The 23,094-nt window shown below is 38.0% G+C and overlaps 1 protein-coding gene and 1 long non-coding RNA gene across 3 annotated transcripts; one reads left to right on the top strand and one right to left on the bottom strand.

Moving 5' to 3' along the window:
• Positions 1-7,701: 7,701 nt before the first annotated feature.
• Positions 7,702-8,526, bottom strand: LOC110675360. The gene is made up of 2 exons (XR_002499401.1): positions 8,165-8,526; positions 7,702-8,107 (listed from the first exon to the last, which is right to left on the bottom strand). It is a non-coding gene; the product is annotated as an uncharacterized LOC110675360 (long non-coding RNA).
• Positions 8,527-13,580: 5,054 nt separating this feature from the next.
• LOC110675359 lies at positions 13,581-23,094 on the top strand. Of its 2 annotated transcripts, none has more exons than XM_021840058.1 (3): positions 13,581-13,786; positions 22,493-22,577; positions 22,657-23,094. In XM_021840058.1, the coding sequence occupies exons 1-3, from the start codon at positions 13,669-13,671 to the stop codon at positions 22,892-22,894; spliced, it is 441 nt and encodes a 146-aa protein (XP_021695750.1). In that variant the 5' UTR covers positions 13,581-13,668; the 3' UTR covers positions 22,895-23,094. The 2 variants fall into 2 exon arrangements, with proteins under 2 accessions (XP_021695750.1, XP_021695748.1); XM_021840056.1 differs by having other exon boundaries at positions 13,585-13,786; positions 22,654-23,094.

Here is a 23,094-nt window from a genome sequence, read left to right as displayed (position 1 = left end):
TGCCGGATGAGGGCGAGCTCGATAGGGCCCCTCTTGAGGACTGCTGGAGGACAGTCAAAGCAGCCATTAACGACGCTGCCGAAAGCGTTGTCGGATATGTGGAACGGAGCTCAAGAAACGATTGGTTCGACGAGGAGTGCCAAGAGGTTTTAGAGGAGAAGAATGCAGCGCGGGCTGCAATGCTGCAGCATGGTACGCGGCAAAACGTGGAACGATACAGACTGAAGCGGAAACAGCAAACCCGCCTATTCCGGGACAAAAAGCGCCGCCTGGAAGAGGTGGAATGCCAAGAGATGGAGTTGCTGTACCGTTCTCAAGAAACGCGGAAGTTCTATCAGAAGCTCAACACATCCCGCAAAGGCTTCGTGCCGCGAGCTGAGATGTGCCGGGATAAGGATGGGAGCATCTTGACGGACGGACGCGAGGTGATCGAAAGGTGGAAGCAGCACTACGATGAACACCTGAATGGCGCAGAGAACACAGGCACAGAAGGTCAGGACAGCGAAGGCGATGGCTACGTCAGCACAGCGGATAGCGGAAATCAACCAGCTCCCACGATGGGGGAAGTTAAGGATGCCATTCAACAGCTCAAGAACAACAAAGCCGCTGGCAAGGATGGTATCGGAGCCGAACTCATCAAGATGGGCCCGGACAGGTTGGCCGCTTGTCTGCATCGGCTGATAGTCAGAATCTGGGAAACGGAACAGCTACCGGAGGAGTGGAAGCAAGGCGTTATATGCCCTATCTACAAAAAGGGCGACAAACTGGAGTGTGAAAATTATCGTGCAATAACCATCCTAAACGCCGCCTATAAAGTGCTATCCCAGATTCTCTTCCGTCGTCTATCACCTATAGCAAACGAGTTCGTGGGAAGTTATCAAGCAGGTTTCATCGACGGCCGCTCGACAACGGACCAGATCTTTTCCGTGCGGCAAATCCTCCAGAAATGCCGTGAGTACCAGGTCCCTACGCACCATTTGTTCATCGATTTCAAGGCGGCATACGATAGTATCGACCGCATAGAGCTATGGAAAATCATGGACGAGAACAGCTTTCCCGGGAAGCTCACAAGATTGATCAGAGCAACGATGGACGGTGTGCAAAACTGCGTGAAGATCTCGGGCGAACACTCCAGTTCGTTCGAGTCTCGGAGGGGACTACGACAGGGCGATGGGCTTTCGTGCCTGTTGTTCAATATTGCGCTTGAAGGTGTCATGCGGAGAGCCGGACTTAACAGTCGAGGCACGATTTTCACGAGATCCGGACAATTTGTTTGCTTCGCGGACGACATGGATATTATTGGGAGAAAATTTGAAACGGTGGCAGATTTGTTCACCCGCCTAAAACGCGAAGCAACAAGAGTCGGGCTAATGGTGAATGCGTCGAAAACAAAGTACATGCTGGTTGGCGGAACTGAGCGCGACAGGACCCGCCTAGGAAGCAGTGTTACGATAGACGGGGATACCTTCGAGGTGGTGGACGAGTTCGTCTACCTCGGATCCTTGTTGACGGCTGACAACAATGTTAGTCGGGAAATACGAAGGCGCATCATCAGCGGAAGTCGTGCCTACTATGGGCTCCAGAAGAAACTGCGGTCAAGAAAGATTCACCCCCGCACCAAATGCACGATGTACAAAACGCTCATAAGACCGGTAGTCCTCTATGGGCATGAGGCGTGGACTATGCTCGAAGAGGACTTGCAAGCTCTTGGGGTTTTCGAACGCCGAGTGCTAAGGACGATCTTCGGCGGCGTGCAGGAGAACGGCGTGTGGCGGCGAAGGATGAACCACGAGCTCGCTCAACTCTACGGCGAACCCAGTATCGTGAAGGTAGCTAAAGCTGGAAGGATACGCTGGGCAGGGCATGTTGCAAGAATGCCGGACAACAACCCTGTAAAGATGGTGTTCGCCACGAATCCGGTCGGAACAAGAAGGCGTGGGGCGCAGCGAGCTAGGTGGATTGATCAGGTACACCAGGACCTGGAGAGCGTGGGTCACAGTCGAGGATGGAGAGAAGCGGCCATGAACCGAGGGAATTGGCGAAATATTGTTGGCGAGGCTTTATCAAGATAATTGATGTAAAGCCAAATAAGTAAGTAAGTAAGTCACTGATTGAAGTCTAAAGAATTATTATGAACGAAATTCTAGAAAATTATTTGAGAAAATACTATTTCATATCTTAAAGATGTTGTAAACGGGAATCTTGAACGATGGTAAAATCACAGACAAACAGACGTAACACTCTAATTATTTTCATCGCACAGCGAATTAGCACCCAATTCTAATATTTGGTAGTAGGCCGACAGGCCACTAGTGGCGCTCACATCGTTTTTGTTTGAGTTTGGCGTTTGCTCACTTCCGCCATCTAGTTCGCGGTTGGCCAGATGATGTTTTTTTTAGCATTGGGCGTAAATGTTCACGTGACCATGTTTTAATTTGATAATTGTTCTAGCTGTTACGTCTGTTTTGTTGGAGAGCATCAGGTACATCACACATCCTGCAGCGGAGGTGTCTGGATGTAAACATATTGTAAGATAGAGGTAAGAGAAGGAAATTGTAATACACTGGTCCCACAGTTATGAATCATTTATGGCTCTGCCTAAATTTGAAAAATTCAAGAGAGCAGAATAAACAATATTTTCTGATGAAATCAATTCCGAATGGTAAAGTGGTGTGTAATATAAAAAGTGTATATACCTGCAGTTCATGCACAATGTTGTCATTAAAATTGTTGAAAACATTTGAAATTTTCACGTATTTGATCATTGTCTAAAACCACAATTTATGAATCGGCAAAAAAGTTGTCCACAAATATGAATCAAAGTGAACACGATTTATGAATCAGTTGTTTACTTTCAATAGGGCGATATTCAAAACTGAAAAGGCAATAGATGGCTCTTTTTCAATGGTAGTAAAAACGAAATCCTGAAGCAAAGAAAGCACCACGGAAGATGAACTAAACACAAAAAGTTATGTATTCACTTTACACTTGATTTCTAATCACTACTTTTTTGATTCAGTTTCCTAATTGCAAGCAATTTACGATTTTCATTATTTTCCATACGTTTTGACAGTTCTCCGACTACCATTCTTCCATGCGCTTGTGTTGAATGTTTGAGAAATTTGAGAATCCAGCGTAGCGCGATCAGTGAGGGGAATACAAACATCAGTGTCGCCGCTCGGCGGCCGGTAAGAGAAACTGAATGTTCGAAAGGTTGTTGTCTGTAATTTTTGCCGCTGGCGCCAACTGTTAGCGTTTGAGAACAAAATAAACAGTCGTTACCCTATTATTTTGCAATTAAATGCTATATAGTTCATATGTTTATTAGAACACTGCCTCAGACAACGTTAGTTATATCCGGGGGTGAACCGGAACCAAGTATTTCAAGAATCTGCATGACATTGCTTGATTTTTAATTTTGCTACTGAGCGAGCTTAGTGAACATTGAATTTGTGGATTTATATGCTTCTGGAGCATGTTTATTTGGAGGATGATGGTAGGTAGTCTAATTAGTAAATCATTAGATGTAAATGGCAGAACTCGTAAATGATTTACTTCGACTGCCTTTACTGCACTGATAAAAATCCACACGTTCGATCTGTGTTTAAAATTGTGGATCGATTCATGAACGTCCATATCGATTTTCTGTGATTTTCTTGCAAACTTCGTGTGTGTTACACATTAAATTCCTTTGTTTTGCTTCAATTTTTCCACATTAATTCCCGAAGCTTTCCCTTCAGATTCGTATGCGTCAACCTATGGACGCATAGATCATCACCCAACACGGATTCAGTGTGGTTTGCTTATGGTTAGCTTGTGTCATGATCATTATGTTCAAATTGGTCAATTTATCGATTTGCGCAATAAGTTTGTTATGATGAAATCGTTTAGCTTTGCTGTAGATTTCCATGTTCAAAATTTCTAAATTATTTGTGATCAACTCATAGCGAACTAAACTGCGGTTGGACTTCGTGTTGAACGACAGTCATCATGCTTCCAAAGAGAAGAAGAAAAATTTGAAGCTGAAAGTGTTAAATGAAATTTGTGAATTCGTTTTTTTTTCTTTTATTAGTAAAGTTGTCCGATATAAGAGGATTCTACCTTTCTCTAAAAACATGGAACATAATGTATGGTTTGGAAGAAAAATCGGATTCAACTAGCAGATTTTTCTGGTTTTCAGTTTAAAAAAAATGGAGAATGCTAATCCCGGGCTTCCCAAATTATGGATTTGAGCCTTGAATCCATATTTTGGGGAGCAAGTGTTCTTCTACCTAATTTCTTCCTTCATTCTTATAACATTCATGTTCTGTCACACATCTGGCTATCTAAAGGCACTACATTTCGCATTCAACAAACAAATCAGTCGGTTTTCATGATTTATTATTTAGACATTCATGTTTGCTTCCCATGACAACTTAATTTTGATACACATGTGAAGTCAATGACGCAATCCATCTCAAGTCATGTGGTCTCCTCATTGTGCAAATCTATAAGTAAAGCACATGACCTTAACGTGTAGATTTTTCTCAGTGTGAGGATTCCAATATTATATGGTGGCACATTACGCAAAATCGGAATGTAAACGATACTCCATGAACTCTGATTTTTGGATTTATTAAAAGTGTGAATACCTTTTACTTCTCCATGTGTCTGATAGAAGAGCCAAAAGTTTGGCCTGGGAGTTAATCTAAAAAACTTACGCGCAACAAAAGAGATCAAAAAAAATGACAAAAAAATGGCAGGATGCAAACCAATTCTTTTAATTCCCACTCGTTGCTTTTGGTCCTTCTGCAGAAGCAAAATCCCGTTTTTATAGCAAAATTAGGAAGAACCTATCAGGTGTAGATAAAAATTTCTTTACATATTTTACATCTGTACTGTTTCTTTTTGTTCCTCCATTCTTTATCCATAAATTATTCAAGATAATAATCTGTAATGTAAGGCCTCAATTACATAAACAACATCCGCAATTTGTATGGCCATAGAATACCACAAAATAACTTTTTTCATAAGAATTTGTTTACTAAAGCATGGAAATTCATTAGTATGTTCAGACTCCTTTTCCACAAAAAAAAAAAGAAATTTTCGTAGTTTATGAACGGTCCTTTTGCACATTTGCTCTCCCGTAACAAAATTTTACATTGAGCATTATTTGAAATTTAAAATCATTTTTCAAAATACTAAGTACTAGTAGTTTGAACGCTGAGTCATAAATTGTGACTGGTGTGTATATTTCCCACAATTTATTGATCAAGTATTTTACTCAAAAATCTCATCAATATCCGTATAAATACGCATTTTTCTCCAATAGCTATGTTTATTGAATTTGTAAATGATGTCTGGGGCTCAAACTCTCACAAAAAATCTTTGAAACACACTTTAAAACGTCATTTCTAGCTAGGCGTAAATAGGCACACGGATTACGAAGTTGACCAAAAATACAGCCCAAATAGCCACAAAAAGAATTTAGTAATATTGTTGATTCATACCGCGATCAAGAGCTTTTTTACTGAGATAAAAAGCCTTGAAATGGTTGAAAACTATGTGTAGCTTGTCAGTAAAAATGATTATGTGATGTTTTGTGATAAGTTTGACAATATTTTTTTTTTGTTTTGAAATCAGCTGATTCATAAATTGTGGGTGATTCAACTGCGTGGGGTGACTATATACCCAGGAAGTGAATAAAAGAGGGGTGCTGACTGGCAACGAGATCAGTCAGTAGCCTGCGGTGTGGACAGAAGCCTTTGTTGGTTGTTTAGTAGTCGTTTGTTTCAACATGTTTGTCTGTGGTAAAATCATTGAAAGCATTCCTGGAGTACTTATGATTTTCTTGAAAAAAATCTGAAAGGTTTTTTTGAGGAATTCATGCTGGAATCTCTTAGGTAACTTTTATGGTTATCCGAAGAAAAAATCTACGTTAATTTTCTTAAGTTATCTTAATCCTTAGGAATTTTATAAAAATCACAAAATGAACTCCTGAAGAAATCTAGTTTATTTTGTAATGCGTTCAAGCAAACCTTGAACAAATTTATTCGTGATCAAACGTCAACATCCCACCGCAAAATCGCTAGTGTTTGGAGGTGATTTTAACCTCCAAATTGCGTAATCATCACCTCCAAGTTATTTCTAATACCCTCCGTTATATGAATTATAGTGGCGCGTTGATCGTCGCAAGTTTCTCGTTAAACAGTCAATTGATTTAAGGCATTTCTTCCATCAAGGATTTCAAAATCAATCAAAACACTAAATATGGGAAATGTCAACATTTCCCTAGAATTCCCAAATAAAGCTGTATATGAATTATTGCTTTCCAGAACTACTTCACCAGCTAATATTTCCACTGTCATTTTTGTCATTAAACGACTACAACAACATTATCAGCATCAACATCCAACACCTTAGTCGCAATAGGGCGATATTCAAAACTGAAATGGCAAATAGATGGCTCTTTTTCAGTACCGGGTACAACCACATTTGGTCGGTGTTCAGACAGACTGAACCAAGTGCTTTATAATACAGTCAAACCTCCATGAGTCGATATCTGAAGGGACCATCGACTCATGGAAATATCGAGTATTGGAACAGAAATGACTTGGAATGCTGCTTGAGGGGATCATCATAGTAACCATGAAATTTTGAATTTAGTATGGTTCCATGAGTCGATATCGAGTAATGGAACATCGACTCATAGAGGCTTAACTGTAGTTTCAAGAAAAAGTACCCCAGGCACTTTAAATGTCAAAATATTAGCATCATTCGCTGTAATAATGTAACATATCTATTCCATGATTCATCTGTATCAAAACAGCATCGGAAGAACCAAAATTGATGTAGTCCTCAACGTATCTTTAAAACGCCAAAATATCATCTAGTCCGGTCTGTCTGAATACCGACCATTTAATCTGAACACTTTTGAATTTGTACCCCGCACATCGTTCAGATTAAAAATGGTTCAAATGTCATTTAGCTCATGGAACGGAGTAAAGTGGAATAGGCCTTTTCATTTGACAGGTCCGTCTATGCATTTGTTTACATCGGTGGAGGACCGGTGCTAACGCGGGCCTGTCATTTCCATAGAAGAACTGTCAAAGTGCTTAGAGATCAGCTGATTTTAAACGTCAAATGAAAAGGCCTATGGAACATTGTAGCAAGGAACGCAGAATCAACAAAACAGCCCGCATAAACCAGAACCGTACACCCACTATTCACCAAACTATCCACAACCATGAACGACAATATCTAGCCAGTTTCCTATAACATCTAAAATAACAATAAAGCAACACTACCGCAGACTGTTTCGACAGTTCGGTGAATGGTAAATGGACAAATAACAATGTGGGGAATAGGCGGTTAAGTTATGTAACCATTCAAAAACGCTGATTTTTCCGAACAATTTTTTGCGATTACAGTAAACCAAACTGTCGACATACCATCCATTTCGCACTTGATTTACTGTAAGGCAAACATTGTTGAAACAGTTGAACTATAAAGCCAGGACCAAAATAAATAATGTATGCGTAATAATTGTTTTACAGTTAATTATAGTATTCAAATACTACTTACCAAACCGTTATTTTGTTTCTTTTTCAAAATAAATTGTAAAGTGCAATGTTGTTATGTAATATTACTATTCATATTTATTCTTATTTTAATATAGTTTATATATCAATGACACATATTCACATTGGTTTCTTATTTATATCGCGCGTAAGGGGAAAATTTTATAACGTTGAAAGGGGTACGGGGAGTTCTTAAAATGTTTAAGTTCATTTAAGTTTTCAGCATTATGAAATTTGTGAATAACCTTAATGCGTTCAACACTAAACTGAAAAGCGCTCACTAGTCCATCGATGGCGCCGGTTGAGCGACGTTACAGCAATGACTCGGATAGACAATACAACCGAGTCGGAGTCATTCCTTACATTATAATTACTCCTGCATTCAGATCAACACTGGGCGTCGAATCCATGGCAGCCACCTAAATAATGCACTTTTCCTCGGGATCGCGTACGATATGTGATTCAGGTGAAGGATGGTTGGCCGTGATAAATGAAGCGGTCATCCTCCGGGTTTGCGAAAGACCGGAAAGACACTGGTCCACCAGGAACTGTAAAGTGGAACAATCATTAAATTCAAGTTGATTCAATGGACATTCAAAGCTTACTTGACGATTCCGCAAGGATGATTATTTCCCCGCAGCAGCACTTCTAGAAAGTGCTCGGTTCCCCAATACTTGTGCCTGGTTCTTTTCACTGCCTACCACTCAAATAGAACGTAAAAAATGTTTTTCAAACACCGCCGATCCGACAAATCGATTTTCTATTTTTCTTCTTTCGTGTTTTGACAACATGTTTCAAATCCATGCACGCTAAAAATAATTCTGCAACTTTAACAGTGTGCAAAAATTGTTTGCACATTATTTGCACACAATTCGACCGAGATAGTTATACATGTAAATTTGCTCATACGTGGGAAAATTTGTATGGCTTTGTTCACAAATTTCATAACGCAAAAATTCCATTCTTGACACCCACCCACCCCTGCGTAACGCCTTTTGTAAGAATGTTTTACAATTTTTTTAAGGACTGTAACGTCATGTGGACACCCACCCACCCCCTTCAGCGTTATTTCATTTGTGAATGGGCTCTATGGGCTTATTCACAAATTTCATAACGCTGATGGGGGTGGGTGGGTGTCGTATTGATGTTACGGCTCATACAAAATTTGTAGAATGTTCATACAAAAAACGTTACGAGGGGTGGTTGGGTGTCGAAAATGGCCATTTTCGGCGTTATGAAATATGTGAATGAACCCTGCATTTTTTTGCATGAAACGATAGTTTTTTGTACATTTATTCTGATTGTTTAATGTGAAAGAAAAACAAATTTTATAACAGCTTGAGTGAACCTGGTTCTTAGCGTGGTCAAATTTTTGGTAGCTAACAAATACCAATGCGAGAAACTGTTTGCCAAACTGTGGAAAAAAGGTGATGTACCGTTAAATGTACATGTGTAAGTACATTGCGGAAATGTCCGCCTAAACCTAATTGGCAAAATGTATTTTTACATTGCAACTATTTCTCAAGGGTTGAGATTCCAATACAATCTTACAATTTCTGGGGTATAATCTATATTGTTACTAATTGGAATGGACTTCTAAAACAGTTGCATACAGTTTTAGGCATTTGGTTTTATATTGTTCAACATAAAACTAACCGCTTATGATACATTAACAGTTACAGTTAGAGGAAACATACTGTAAGGAAACTAAGACAAATTGTATTTTTCTATGCGGGGACTGTTTATTTCGTTCTTAAACGCTAACAGTTGGCACCAGCGGCAAACATTACAGGCAACAACCTTTCGAACATTCAGCTTCTTTTACTGGCCGCCGAGCGACGACACTGTTGTTTGTATTCCTCCAACTGATCGCGCTACGCTCTCAAGCTTTCAACACAAGCGCATGGAACAGGGTGGCCACCGAACCGGGAAAAACGGGAAAAGCGGGAAAAAGACGGGAATTTGAATCCACCGGGAAAAAGACGGGAAAAACCGGGAATTTGAGAAGATCACCGGGAAAATGGTTTTGAACGAACATCTTCAAGCTCCAATCTTCAAACAACCAACCTCCAAAATAAGTTATAGAAAGTAGTTATGTTTAATGATATTGCCATGAGGCATCCGCAATTTTAACAAATATCCTTCAAACATTAATGATTTAATGTTATTATCATATTTCTTAAAAATGTTTCATTCAGTTCATAGCAATGTTTCGATTTTTTTTTTTGAATTTTTGTTCTTCCACTGTCAGGGCTAATATGTTTTGCACTTTTCTCTAATTTGCTCGACGTTTTGAATCAAAATATAATTACTTATTGCAGATTGGTTTAGCACTCTTCTGTAATTGCTGAATACCACAACTAATCTTGAAAACAAACCTTTATTTGTAAAAACTTTTAATATGTCTATATATAGTTATCTAAGCGACACAGTTTTGAATAAGGGCTCATTTAAGATTTTAATAATGGTCAAGCTGTTAGAGCTCATATAAAATGTGTAGAATATCTATACAGAAAGCATTACGAGAGGGTGAGTGGATGTCAAAAATGATATTTTTTGTTGTTATTAAAATTGTGAGTGAGCCCTTAGTAGGTGCTTCTAAATGTGTGGCCTTATTTCATCCATATCTTAAACTCATTTGCTTTCGAAAACTTTTTATTTTTACGAAAAAAAAAATCAAAAGATAAAGAATTGAAATAAATTTAATTACGGTAAAGAACTACTTGGGCATCTTAATGATTTCCTTAGGCACCTGGGGCTTTTGTCGGCCAAATTATCTGAAATTCAGCATTAAGATTCACTTAAGATAATTATAAATAAAAGCCAAATCTCTACATTTCAAGAGCAGAGAATCAAACAGAGCTCCGAGCTGAAATTCCGATCGTTTTATCATCACCAGTATGCAACCAATCCATTAAATTTTCAACGTGAACGGTTGCCAGGTTCTCTAGATCTTAAAATCTGAACTTGAAAATTTGAAGTTTTTGAAGCCAAACTTGGTTGGTAAATTGTTGGTAAATATGGTTCAAATAGCATTCAAAATAAACCCCTGCCATGTCAAGAGTAGGATCTGTTTTATTAGCACAAGTAACCATCTCTTTCCCATAATAGATAGCTCCAGCTCCATTGATTTTGGACGAATGCGGTATAAATCGATTCAGATGAATACTATACTATGCCATAGTTTTCAGAATAAGATTCTTAATAGATTAGAACAATCTAATAGTCAACTCATTGCTCCTATAGTGAAGATAAACAATCAAATTACTATGGAAAAACAACTAAAAAATTGAACCGATTTAAAAAAAAATGTTACAGTGCTTTTCAAAGAAACGGTTTTTGATATAGAAAAAATCTACTAAAGTCGTTGGAAAGAATGGATTAAAAACCGGGAAAACCGGGAAAAAAGCGGGAATTTCAATATCGAAATTTGGTGGCCACCCTGATGGAAGAATGGTAGTCGGAGAACTGTCAAAACGTATGGAAAATAATGAAAAACGTAAATTGCTTGCAATTAGGAAACTGGATCAAAAAAGTAGTGATTAGCAGGGTGACCAGCGCACCGGGAAATCGGGAAAACCGGGAAAAAGCCGGGAATTTCGAATCACCGGGAGAAAACCGGGAAATATACGGGAATTTCAATTAGTACCGGGAAAATTTTGCATATCAAGTAATGTTTTAACCAGCACGATCTATACCAGTGCTTCCCAAACTTTTTCAACTTTCGCACCCTTGAGGCCCCCTAATATGTGATTCACATATTTTAATTAAGCGCTGTACGCCAGAAAATTTCCTTGACTCGCATATCCATAGAATCATAATACAATAACTTTTATGTACATTTAAAAATATTTTCTTAAATATCGATAACCCACAGTAACTATGAATGATTTATTGGACTGTAATTTATAATATCGATTTTAACAATATCTTGCGTGCATTACAGGCTACTGAATCAGTCATTCCATCATTTGCCGTTTCTAAAATTACTGCAATAATTTTCAGAAATTGTGAATAATAAATGTTTGATATTTCTGGGAACGCATTTTTATCCAATCCAAATACCCTGAAACATATATGAAAATCCAGAATGTTTTTCAACTCATTGTTCAATGCAATTTTTCTAACTCGATTTTTTTCGGAAGTTCTGAAAGTTCAAATCTGACGCATCTCTGAAAATTCTTCAAATGTATTTTTAAAACACTTTTTAAAAATACATTTGAAGAAATTACGTCTTTAGAATCGTTGGAACCCGATTTTTGTTTGCTAAATTTTTAAAAATTTGTTTCTAAAATGATTTGTACCATAATAACTAATGAAAAAGAGTGCAATCGGAACATGGGCACATTAGATTTTTTTGTCCGTTCTAAAAACTCATGATATTGGAAAACCTGAATGCATCACACAATCATCAAGTGTTGTCTATCATAATTTGAAAATGATCATGATTAGAGATATAACGGTTTAAGGTAAAATAGTCCTGGAAATAGTTAAGTTTGGAATTGATTAACCATCAGATATGTGTTCTCCAAAGGTTATGAGTAATTATTTTCAAATGCTCCCGTGTTAGCTTTTTAGCCCCCTTTCTAGATTTTTTGCCCCTTAAATTCTGTTTTACAAATTTTCGCCCACTTGAGCCTGAAAATCGCCCCAGTGGGGTGAATTCGCTCACTTTGGGAATCACTGATCTATACTTTAGTGGATTTTTACTAAAGTTTTTGTATTCGAATCCCAAGTTAGTCAATAAAGCCAAGAACATATTCTTTATGTTTTATCAGAAATAATTGCCCTGAGAAAATGTTCTAGATTTGTGGGGATAAAACATAACAAAAATTATATGCTGATGACCATAGAACGAAATGTTGAACAATTGATATATTCATTTTTATGTCTACCAAACCTGTGACCGTTTAAAATTTAAACTATGATTCATTCAAAGATTGACTCGATCCCATAATATAAACAAGGGTCAATCTTTTTTTAGCACTGAACTTGTTCATAACAAATTTTACGATTACTTAAAATGACCGTCGTAAAATATCGTTTCATAGATCAAACTGAAATTTAGCAGAATCAGTATAAGCCCAGAAAATTTGAATGCGCAGCAAAATATCTGATTTCCGTCTACCCCCAATAGAAATGCTTTGGTTTAAACAAAAAACTCGTACTTAAAAGTCGTTTGAAATAGTAAAAAAAATCGCAATAATGTTTCTTAGAATATTTTTGAAATATCGGGAAAAAACCGGGAGAAAACCGGGAATTCGAAATTGACTTTTCACTGGCCACCCTGGATTAGAAATCAAGTGTAATGTGAATACATAACTTTTTGTGTTTAGTTCATCTCCCGTGGTGCTTTCTTTGCTTCAGGGTTTCGTAAAGGAATAACAATAATAACAAAATCGGGCAAAATTTCCGAATAGTCTATGCTTAATAACTTTTTTTACTAGCATCGGATTACTTTGCGGTCTTCGGCAATGTTGTTCATGGTAGAAATTCCTATCGAGATCTTTGTTTGCGACCTCTGACGATTTTTCTTTGCAAAGTAAGTTTTCCCATAGTAAATCCCATACAAACTTTGAATGGCTGGCGCTAAAATATAGCTCCACCGATCGAGCTGAAATTTTGCACAATTATTATAACACCCACTCACCCCATCCAGCGTTATGAAATGTGTGAATGGACCCTTACGAAAGGTAGAACGATTATATCGTTTTAGCATCACCTATCAAGGCGTCGATAGGCACGTGGTGTATGCACGGTTGGAGAACAGAATACAGTGAACTCATTTTCCTGTAAATTTGCCTAATTTTGAACGAAAAAACTGCTTTTGAAAATTCTGAAATCAATGACGGATCATGCCCCTTAATCACTGGTTGATCGGCATATTATTTTATTCGGGTTGTTATTCCAATTTCAGTTCGTTCCTTATCCTCCACCTTGCAGCAGCATCACCCAATGCTAAAACTCTGTCAAACGATCGATGATGTTTTTGTGCGGTTTTTGTTTACAAACGGACGCGACGCACAGTCCCATTATTATTCAGAAAAGCCAACGCAAAAATCGACGAGCTCTATAATTTTTCTCTTCAGAAGTTTGCGCACTTGAAGTTATGGAAAGCTCCAGCCCGGAAGCACCGCAAATACAGAATCAAGAAAAATCCGTCGAAGAAGTAACATCAGTAACCGCAGCGGAAACAACGGATCTGGAACGGGAGCAGCCGGAAGACGGTGAGGTGCTGGAAAAACTGAAAGGCGATCGGATCGGCGAAAATTTGTGCTGACGACGATTCTGAAGCTTCCGCAGCTGGAGGGTACCCTGGCAGAAGATGAGTACTATGAGAAGGACCTGTGCAGCCTGTGGGACATGACCATCGAGCTGTTCCTGCTGAAAGGGGTCATGCACAAATTACGTCACGCTCCGAGGGGGGAGGGGGTCAAGCCAAGAGTCACAAGCCTTACAAAAATTTCGGAGGACTCATACATAAAACGTGACAAAGTGGGGGGAGAGGGTCTAAAAAGTTGAAATTTTGCGTGACACAATTTGTGTACCATCCCAAACAATACGTGATTGAACTGTTTGTGGGAATCTCCGAAGCGTCCGAGGATAATCGTCTGGTGGAGATTCTTCTGGGGATTGTGGGCAACATGTGCTGCGTGGAAGAGACCCATCGGTTGCTGTATGAGAATAAAGGTTTGGTGGTCAGTTTGTGCGGGTTCTTGAGCTCGAGCGACACTTTGGTGCTGGTGCAGTTGATGAGGATTTTGACGACGATTTTGGAGCGATCGGATGATGAGGAGTACTGCTGGTTCAAGGTGGTACGCGAGGTGGAGGACATCACGGAGAAGATAGCTTTTATACTGGCCAGTACGACCAACAGGGAGCTGATTGAGCATACGCTGGAAACGGTGCATGCGATGGTCAATCGTTTTACGGAAGCGGAAGTGGATTACGCTCAGTTGAATGAGTTCTACAAGATGTTCGCCAAAAGTTGCTTGATCGAGGGATTGATGGAAGGATTCAAGCAGATGTTCCCCGAAACGGCGGCCGACAATCAGTTTGAGGAGGACTTTCTATCGAACAAGGATCTGAAGACGATTAAGAAGTTCTTGGAGATCCACGAAAACTTTATAATAAACGCTACGAGGATCAGGTCGACAAGATCGTGTACTGCGTCTATCGTGTGTTAGTGCCGATGAGTTCCGAGGGTTGTCTGCTTCCACTGTCCAAGGCGCACGTCAGAATACTGGTTTGCATATTGTGCTCTGCAAGATAAATCCACGTAATGCGATTATCTGAAAATGTCGATATACCGTCGCAGTGATAATGAAAATCATCAAATGTTTCAGATTTAGCAAATTTGAAACATTTGCGTCCTTGAAGAACGAAAAAATCCAAGCCTACTTGAATTTTGACGTTGCATTTGAATTGCGCGCATATCTTCTGCGCGTTACCGCCGCCGCTGGATGTGGATTTAATATAAGCGCCGCAATAAATAGCATTTACAGTGCGATCGTGTGCCATTTTTACGCTGATACATTCCTGGCCATGCTGAAGATCTACACGATCCTTGCCAAGGAACAAGAGGGGTTACAAAATTCCGCCCAGCAGCCAATGGACGAGGAAAACGACGAAAATGATGGTGAATTCGAAATCCAGACCGCCCTAGGAGAGATTCTGGAAACATTGTACTTCATGGCGGAACCGATGAATAGCTCAGCAATTGCCAACACTCTTAAGGCTAGTTCGTTCAACGAGGAAACCATTCAACGGCTCTGTTTGGCGCTGAAGGAAACAATAGCCGGTGATCTACTGCTCGGACGGACCTGTGATTTGCTGCTGGAGAGTGCCCGAGAGGCGTGGACCGCTGAGGACAAAAGTCGATCTTAGGAATGTTACAGTGGCCCAATTTCATATTCGTACAGGATACTTTTTCCACATCAAGTTAGTAAAAAACTATTAAATGAAGTATTGAGCTACAAATACTTTATCCACATTGAAGGTAACAGGTGCTATCTATTGTTTGTCAATCACAAAATGTTTCCATTTACATTCATCTTTGGATTAATAGAAAAGTATTGAATTGATGTCTAAAATTCACCCAATTCCATATTCGTACACCTACCAAAATTCATACGCACAACGTTCAAAACTAAATTTAGAAGCTCTATTTGATTACTGAAATGCTTTATTATGATGTTCAGATGTAGTGAAATACATTTGGACAATTTATTAGTGGACATATATGAAATTTAGGTAAAGTTATGAGAACTGCCAGTTTTCCAATGATTTTTGCTATTAAATCCTATAATTCGAACAATAACGTTTATTTTTGTCATTGGATCCAATCTATAGATTATACTCGTAAACTCTGGTAGAAATTTAGTTGAAATATATATAGTTTACAGAAATCATAAACAGTTTTTATCCCTTTTGAGTTCAGAAAATTGTTGTGCCATAAGTTCAAAACTCTTCTAAAATGATATTTTTAATCAATGTAAACCAAATTTTCTTTCTAAACAACAGGTAAATGTTAATTTTTAATTTGTCTGTAAAAATAATTTGAACTACGAACTTCGTTTTACAATAAAGTACCCTAAACTACGATGTACATACCTCCACATAATTGATGTCATCGTAATATTCAATTATCTTTGAAATAATATTTAAATTATATTCAAAATAACACCCTATTTTGCAATTTATTGATTTTATAAGAAAAATACAAAATAACTTGAATGAGCAGATTTACTATTTAATAGAATATATCCTGTTGTTTTCATCATTTTAAAAAACGTTTGTGTTGCGGTTATGGCAATAATATTTATTCTTTAAATCTCTATAATCATGTTTGGTAGTAAAATGTAAATTAAAAATGATAATTACGCAATGTTTTGATAGGAACATTAACTATGGATTATGTATATAAACTTAGGAGCCAAACATAAAGAAATTGACTAAAATTTTTGGTTTTGGATTTGTTATAAATGTTATGCTACCTAAGATTCAAAAGTATAAGTTGTCGATATCCACTCCTAGCTACTCTAAAAATGATTATAATTTTTTGAAACTTGTGCAATATTCGCAGTTATCATTCTTAAGGAAGTGATGTTGAAAAAAATGCCATTTATTGTTCGACTTACCGAATATTTTAGCAAAAAACATGGGCAAACTGGCATTTTTCTTAAATTTACTTAAGTTTCAAATCTGTCCGCTTTTAAATTTTCCTAATGTATTCTACTGCATCTGAACAACACAACGAAGAGCTTAAGTAATCATCTAGTCCATTAAAAAATAGTTTTGAATGCTGTATATTTCTTTTTTGTTAGGTGTACGAATATGGAATTGGGTCCATTATAGACACAATCTCAATACTTTTCCATTATTCCAAAGATTTAAGCAAATGAATACAGTTTGTCATTGCCAAACAATAGATGACACCTATAACCTTCATTATTGACAAAGTATATCGAAGTCCATGCACCATTTAATAGATTTATACCAACTTGATATGGAAACAGTGCCCCGTACGAAAATGAGATTGAGTCACTGTAGTTGTAAGCTTTATTGTGTGAAATTTATTAAATGTAAGATTTAAAACGAATCCCTGGAGTCTTTAGTTCGATAGAGAATGTACGCGATGGCCGTGTGCACGTAGTTGCGACCGTTTTCCAACTTCAGCACAGAGTTATCCCCAGTCCACGTGGAGTCTCGAGTCAAAAAGGTGAATTTCTTCAGCGGTCCATCAGTCTTTCGTGGCCCATCGCAAATAATCGTCACTTTTGAGTTGGCGCGAAGCGAGATGCGTTCAAACATGCAGTCATAAACGTAGATGTCTTCCCTGATCGGGACGTTGGCTTGCCATCGTCTGATCATCTTATCCCCGCTCATGACCAAGATAGACATTGAAACTGGCATTTCGTTCTCGTGGCAGCCTACGTAGATTCCGACTCCGTGAAGATCGAGATGCTTCAGAGCAGTCACGTGGAAGGTTCCTTCACATTCATTCTCCGTGTAGCAAAACGGTCCGAAGTAAAGCCACTTTCTGCACTGGTAGTCTCGGTTGAGTTCTTGCTGCTTCTCAACCAAAGCCTTCAAACTGCTGAGTGCTTCATGTCGATCAACAGCTCCGTCTTGATGCTGAGCCCATCGCTTTAAAGCGTCCAGCAGTTGATCATCGTTGCATCGAAGTTTCCTTTGAACGACAATCTTCTCCATCAAGTCCAGCGGCAGTTCAAAAAAATCCGAACTCCGGAATATTACCAACGGATTGGCACAAATTGTCTTCAGGCAAGCCTGGTTCAACTCCTCGAACCCGTGCTTAACGTTGGCCGTGAAAACTTTTATCACCGAAGCCTCTTCTTGGCACACAAACTGCTGACAGCGACTTCTCAACCCACTCAAGTTGTACTTTTTGGCAGCGTAGTACAACTCAACCAAATTGTCCTCTCTTATGGTTGGATTATCGTAATAGACGAATTTGAGCATTTCGAGAAAGATGTCGGGTTCAATGTCCGGCACTGCAATCGGTTCTCCATTCACAGTGGATGGGGGTTCGCGTTTTCCTGCTGTGAACATCTCGTAGAAGACTTCACTGGCCGCGGCAAGCGGGAAACGATGCCCGTAGATTAGGGTACCATTCTGACCGACGGAAAATGTCACATCCGAGAGGAACTCGCTGTTAAGGAACTTCACACGCTGGTCACCGGATGCGGCACTTTGGTTCGGCAAACTGGCCGCAGATTGTGGCTGAAGTGACGAGACACTGTTATCCGACATGACGGGATCCGGGAGACTAAACCAGTGATTGTTCGGAATCTGCTTTTTCGAATAGGAAATGGACACCAAATGCAATTTGAGAACTCCACTACACTGCACTGAGGCAAAAATCTCGCATGATTTTCATAAGATCACACTAATGAACGCGTTTTTGATTATTTTTTTGTTGGTTCATAAGACACTTGTGTATTTCATTCGACGAGATTGAGATTCATAAGACAAGTGTAATTTTTTCATAACAATCAGTTGTCAATGTCATAAGAACGCTTATGAATCCCACTGCTCATCATTGCGAAGAACCACGTGAGGCAAATTTTCTCATTTCACTATCAGAAATTCAATACACTGAGGAAAGCAAACGTAAGACTGTCATAAGATTTGCTTATGGAATTACGACACAAGAAAAATCTTTGAAATTCATAAGACCATCGTATGGTTTTCGGCAGATGTTGTTTCCATAATACACCTCGAAGGAATTTCGTAAGATGATCTTATGAACCATCATTGACTTGATAACAAAATCCATAGATAGTCTTATGAATTACGTTCTGAACCATTCTTGGTTCCATAAGACTGTCTTGTGTAATTTGAGCTTTAGATTATAAATTTCAATGAATGAATAATACTAATCCGCGTTGAAAAATAGGTTAACCAACTTGGGAAAATCAAATTTTCATCCATTTTGTCACGCCGCAATTCGATCAAATTTACTTTACTGTAAGCATTAGAATCGATTTGCGATACGACAAAATGGATGAAAATTCGATTTTCTCTAGTTGGCTAATCTATTTTGAACGCAAAGAAGTATATTATAGCACACTGAGGAAAGCAAACGTAAGACTGTCATAAGATTTGCTTATGGAATTACGACACAAGAAAAATCTTTGAAATTCATAAGACCATCGTATGGATTTCGGCAGATGTTGTTTCCATAATACACCTCGAAGGAATTTCGTAAGATGATCTTATGAACCAGCATTGACTTGATAACAAAATCCATAGATAGTCTTATGAATTACGTTCTGATCCATTCTTGGTTCCATAAGACTGTCTTGTGTAATTTGAGCTTTAGATTATAAATTTCAATGAATGAATAATACTAATCCGCGTTGAAAAATAGGTTAACCAACTTGGGAAAATCAAATTTTCATCCATTTTGTCATGTCGCAATTCGATTAAAGCACTTTACTGTAAGCATTAGAATCGATTTGGGATACGACAAAATGGATGAAAATTCGATTTTCTCTAGTTGGCTAATCTATTTTGAACGCGAAGAAGTATATTATAGCAGCGAAACATTATTGAGAAAAGTTGTGAAGAACGCCTGAATTGGTGCAGGTTTACGTTAGGGGCGGATTAATGGATGAGCGGAGTTTGTGATTTCTTACGCGTCATACAAATTGTTTTGAATTTTCAGTCAAAAATCTTATTCTTTGGATCCAATTTCTTAATCTGATCGAAAGAAAGTGTTTGTTACAGCGGAATAGATGATAAATAGAAAATATTTACCCTTTGATGCATTAGAAACGGAGTCAGCCAGCGACAAATCAGCAAACACGTCCATTTCGGAAGCCATATTGAATTTCTGATAGTGAAATGGCTGTACCGAGAAAATTTGCCTCACGTGGTTCTTCACAATGATGAACAATGGGGTTCATAAGCGTTCTTATGACATTGACAATTGATTGTTATGAAAAAATTACACTTGTCTTATGAATCTCAATCTCGTCGAATGAAATACGCAAGTGTCTTATGAACCAACAAAAAAATAATAAAAAACGCGTTCATTAGTGTGATCTTATGAAAATCATGCGAGATTTTTGCCTCAGTGTATGGCTTCCGAAATGGACGTGTTTGCTGATTTGTCACTGGCTGACTCCGTTTCTAATGGTAAATATTTTCTATTTATCATCAATTCCGCTGTAACTAACACTTTCTTTCGAACAGATTAAGGAATTGGATTCAAACAATAAGATTTGTGAATGAAAATTCAAAACAATTTGTATGACGCGTAAGAAATCACAAACCCCCCTCATCCATTAATCCGCGCCTAACGTAAAGTTGCAACAATTCAGGCGTTCTTCACAACTTTTCTCAATAATGTTTCGCTGCTATAATATACTTCTTTGCGTTCAAAATAGATTAGCCAACTAGAGAAAATCGAATTTTCATCCATTTTGTCGTATCGCAAATCGATTCTAATGCTTACAGTAAAGTAAATTTGATCGAATTGCGGCGTGACAAAATGGATGAAAATTTGATTTTCCCAAGTTGGTTAACCTATTTTTCAACGCGGATTAGTATTATTCATTCATTGAAATTTATAATCTAAAGCTCAAATTACACAAGACAGTCTTATGGAACCAAGAATGGTTCAGAACGTAATTCATAAGACTATCTATGGATTTTGTTATCAAGTCAATGATGGTTCATAAGATCATCTTACGAAATTCCTTCGAGGTGTATTATGGAAACAACATCTGCCGAAAACCATACGATGGTCTTATGAATTTCAAAGATTTTTCTTGTGTCGTAATTCCATAAGCAAATCTTATGACAGTCTTACGTTTGCTTTCCTCAGTGTGAGGCAAAAATCTCGCATGATTTTCATAAGATCACACTAATGAACGCGTTTTTGATTATTTTTTTGTTGGTTCATAAGACACTTGTGTATTTCATTCGACGAGATTGAGATTCATAAGACAAGTGTAATTTTTTCATAACAATCAGTTGTCAATGTCATAAGAACGCTTATGAATCCCACTGCTCATCATTGCGAAGAACCACGTGAGGCAAATTTTCTCATTTCACTATCAGAAATTCAATATGGCTTCCGAAATGGACGTGTTTGCTGATTTGTCACTGGCTGACTCCGTTTCTAATGGTAAATATTTTCTATTTATCATCAATTCCGCTGTAACTAACACTTTCTTTCGAACAGATTAAGGAATTGGATTCAAACAATAAGATTTGTGAATGAAAATTCAAAACAATTTGTATGACGCGTAAGAAATCACAAACCCCCCTCATCCATTAATCCGCGCCTAACGTAAAGTTGCAACAATTCAGGCGTTCTTCACAACTTTTCTCAATAATGTTTCGCTAGAACGACGCACGCGTTAGGGCTGTTACATTTGGCGCGAATTTTGCCTTTCACGCTCGTTCAGATTAGAGAGATTCGCAGAAGCTGACATTTCTGTCAAAGTGTGTCAAAGTATTTTGACAGCTACTAACTATAGCTGTCAATATACTTAGGGCCTATCGAGCAGCGAGAGCTGTCAAAGTGTGAGCCAAACGAACATGCGTTATGTTTGTTATGAACTTTTCTTGAGGAGTAATGTAATCCGCTTGAAATTATTTCGGTAAAAGTAATTTAGCATGAAGCAAAAATATGAAATGTTTTACTTTTTTTAATTTTTGTCAATGCGATTTTTAGTTTTTGATTTTTTCGGCTGTTTATTAGTTTTGATATGTAGCTCAAAGATCTATAACGACACAAAATACACTTTATAGCAATGAGGAAGTCATCCCGCATAGAAAAATCCAATTTGTCTTATAGTCAAAACCACACATGTCTTTCATCTGAAATGGTTAGTGTATCGCAAACAGTTTTTACATTGTAAAACAATAAGAAACACAAAGCTGTAGACCATAAAGAACAGCTTGAGTAACCCATATCGAACAGTGCCAATATATTATAAAGCTCATATATTGTAGAACAATACGGAGATATAAATCTGTGGGAAATAGTGCAAACATTTATACAATGTTTGTCGAATGGTTTTTGTGTTTATTAGGCGAACATCATTTACACACGTGCATTTAACTATATATTACTATTTTTGAACAGTTCGGCAAACAGTTGCACGCATTGGCATTTGTCAGACAAGTTTCGTCAATTTGAGAGGCACGCTTAAAAATTTACACACGTGATATTTAACTTTTTCGCAATTATTGATCAAAGGCTATTTCGACTCCATGAAACACATTTCGACGAAACATGTGGAACAACGAATTTTATATGATATTCCTATATTTGTTACTTATAATTTGAATCAGAAGAATGAAATAATTTATATTTTTTTAAAGCCAAGTAATAATTTCTGCGCTATTGTGAAAATTGTTTTTAGTGTGCATGTCATTTTTTGTTTTTCTAGAAACCGTAGAGAAAAAAAATACGACGTCAATTAAGCGGTGCGAAAATCTCAGTGTCCGTGCTCTTTTGAAATCCATTGGTGAATGGTGAGTGTTTTATACATTAATGTTTCCTTTAGCTTCTAATAATTTCTTTCTGTTTCGTTTTCTTTCCCTATCATAGCAGTTATGTAAAACGCAGCGCTAGAATGAGAAGCAACAACATTCAACCAGTTCCCGGGCAGCTGCCGACAAAGTATTCATTCCTCAATGTTAGTGAAAAAGGACCAGACCCAAGCCAGAACCAAGGAAATAAGCCGAATTCAACGAATCCGATGTTTTTGGGAGCTTATCCATCGTTTGGGACCTACAACATCACATTGCGCAGTGCTCCAAGGTGTTATCAATATAAAGGTGACAATTAGTGCAAATCAAGCGTGTGATAGAATAAGGGCGTAAATAACATGATCGGTTTCTCTTCATCGATCCTCTCTTCGGCTAATAAAGGTTATAAGATGCAAGTTTGTTGGCATTTTTTCACCTCAAGATGCAAGTTTACATCGTTGCTAAGCGTCCCCAAGTGAAAATTTGTCAACAAACTTACATATTGTCACCTTTGTTTGCG

This window comes from Aedes aegypti, chromosome 2 (assembly GCF_002204515.2).
Source record: "Aedes aegypti strain LVP_AGWG chromosome 2, AaegL5.0 Primary Assembly, whole genome shotgun sequence".
Lineage (NCBI taxonomy): Eukaryota > Metazoa > Arthropoda > Insecta > Diptera > Culicidae > Aedes > Aedes aegypti.
This window is presented reverse-complemented; position numbering and strand designations above follow the sequence as displayed.

Bases quoted from the DNA above. Each gene is read 5' to 3' on its own strand.
- LOC110675359 (XM_021840056.1), top strand. From the start codon at position 13,669: ATGGAAAGCTCCAGCCCGGAAGCACCGCAAATACAGAATCAAGAAAAA. The intron at 13,787-22,492 runs GTGAGGTGCTGG...TTGTTTTTCTAG, and splicing joins ACGGGAGCAGCCGGAAGACG to AAACCGTAGAGAAAAAAAAT. The intron at 22,578-22,653 runs GTGAGTGTTTTA...TCCCTATCATAG, and splicing joins TTGAAATCCATTGGTGAATG to CAGTTATGTAAAACGCAGCG.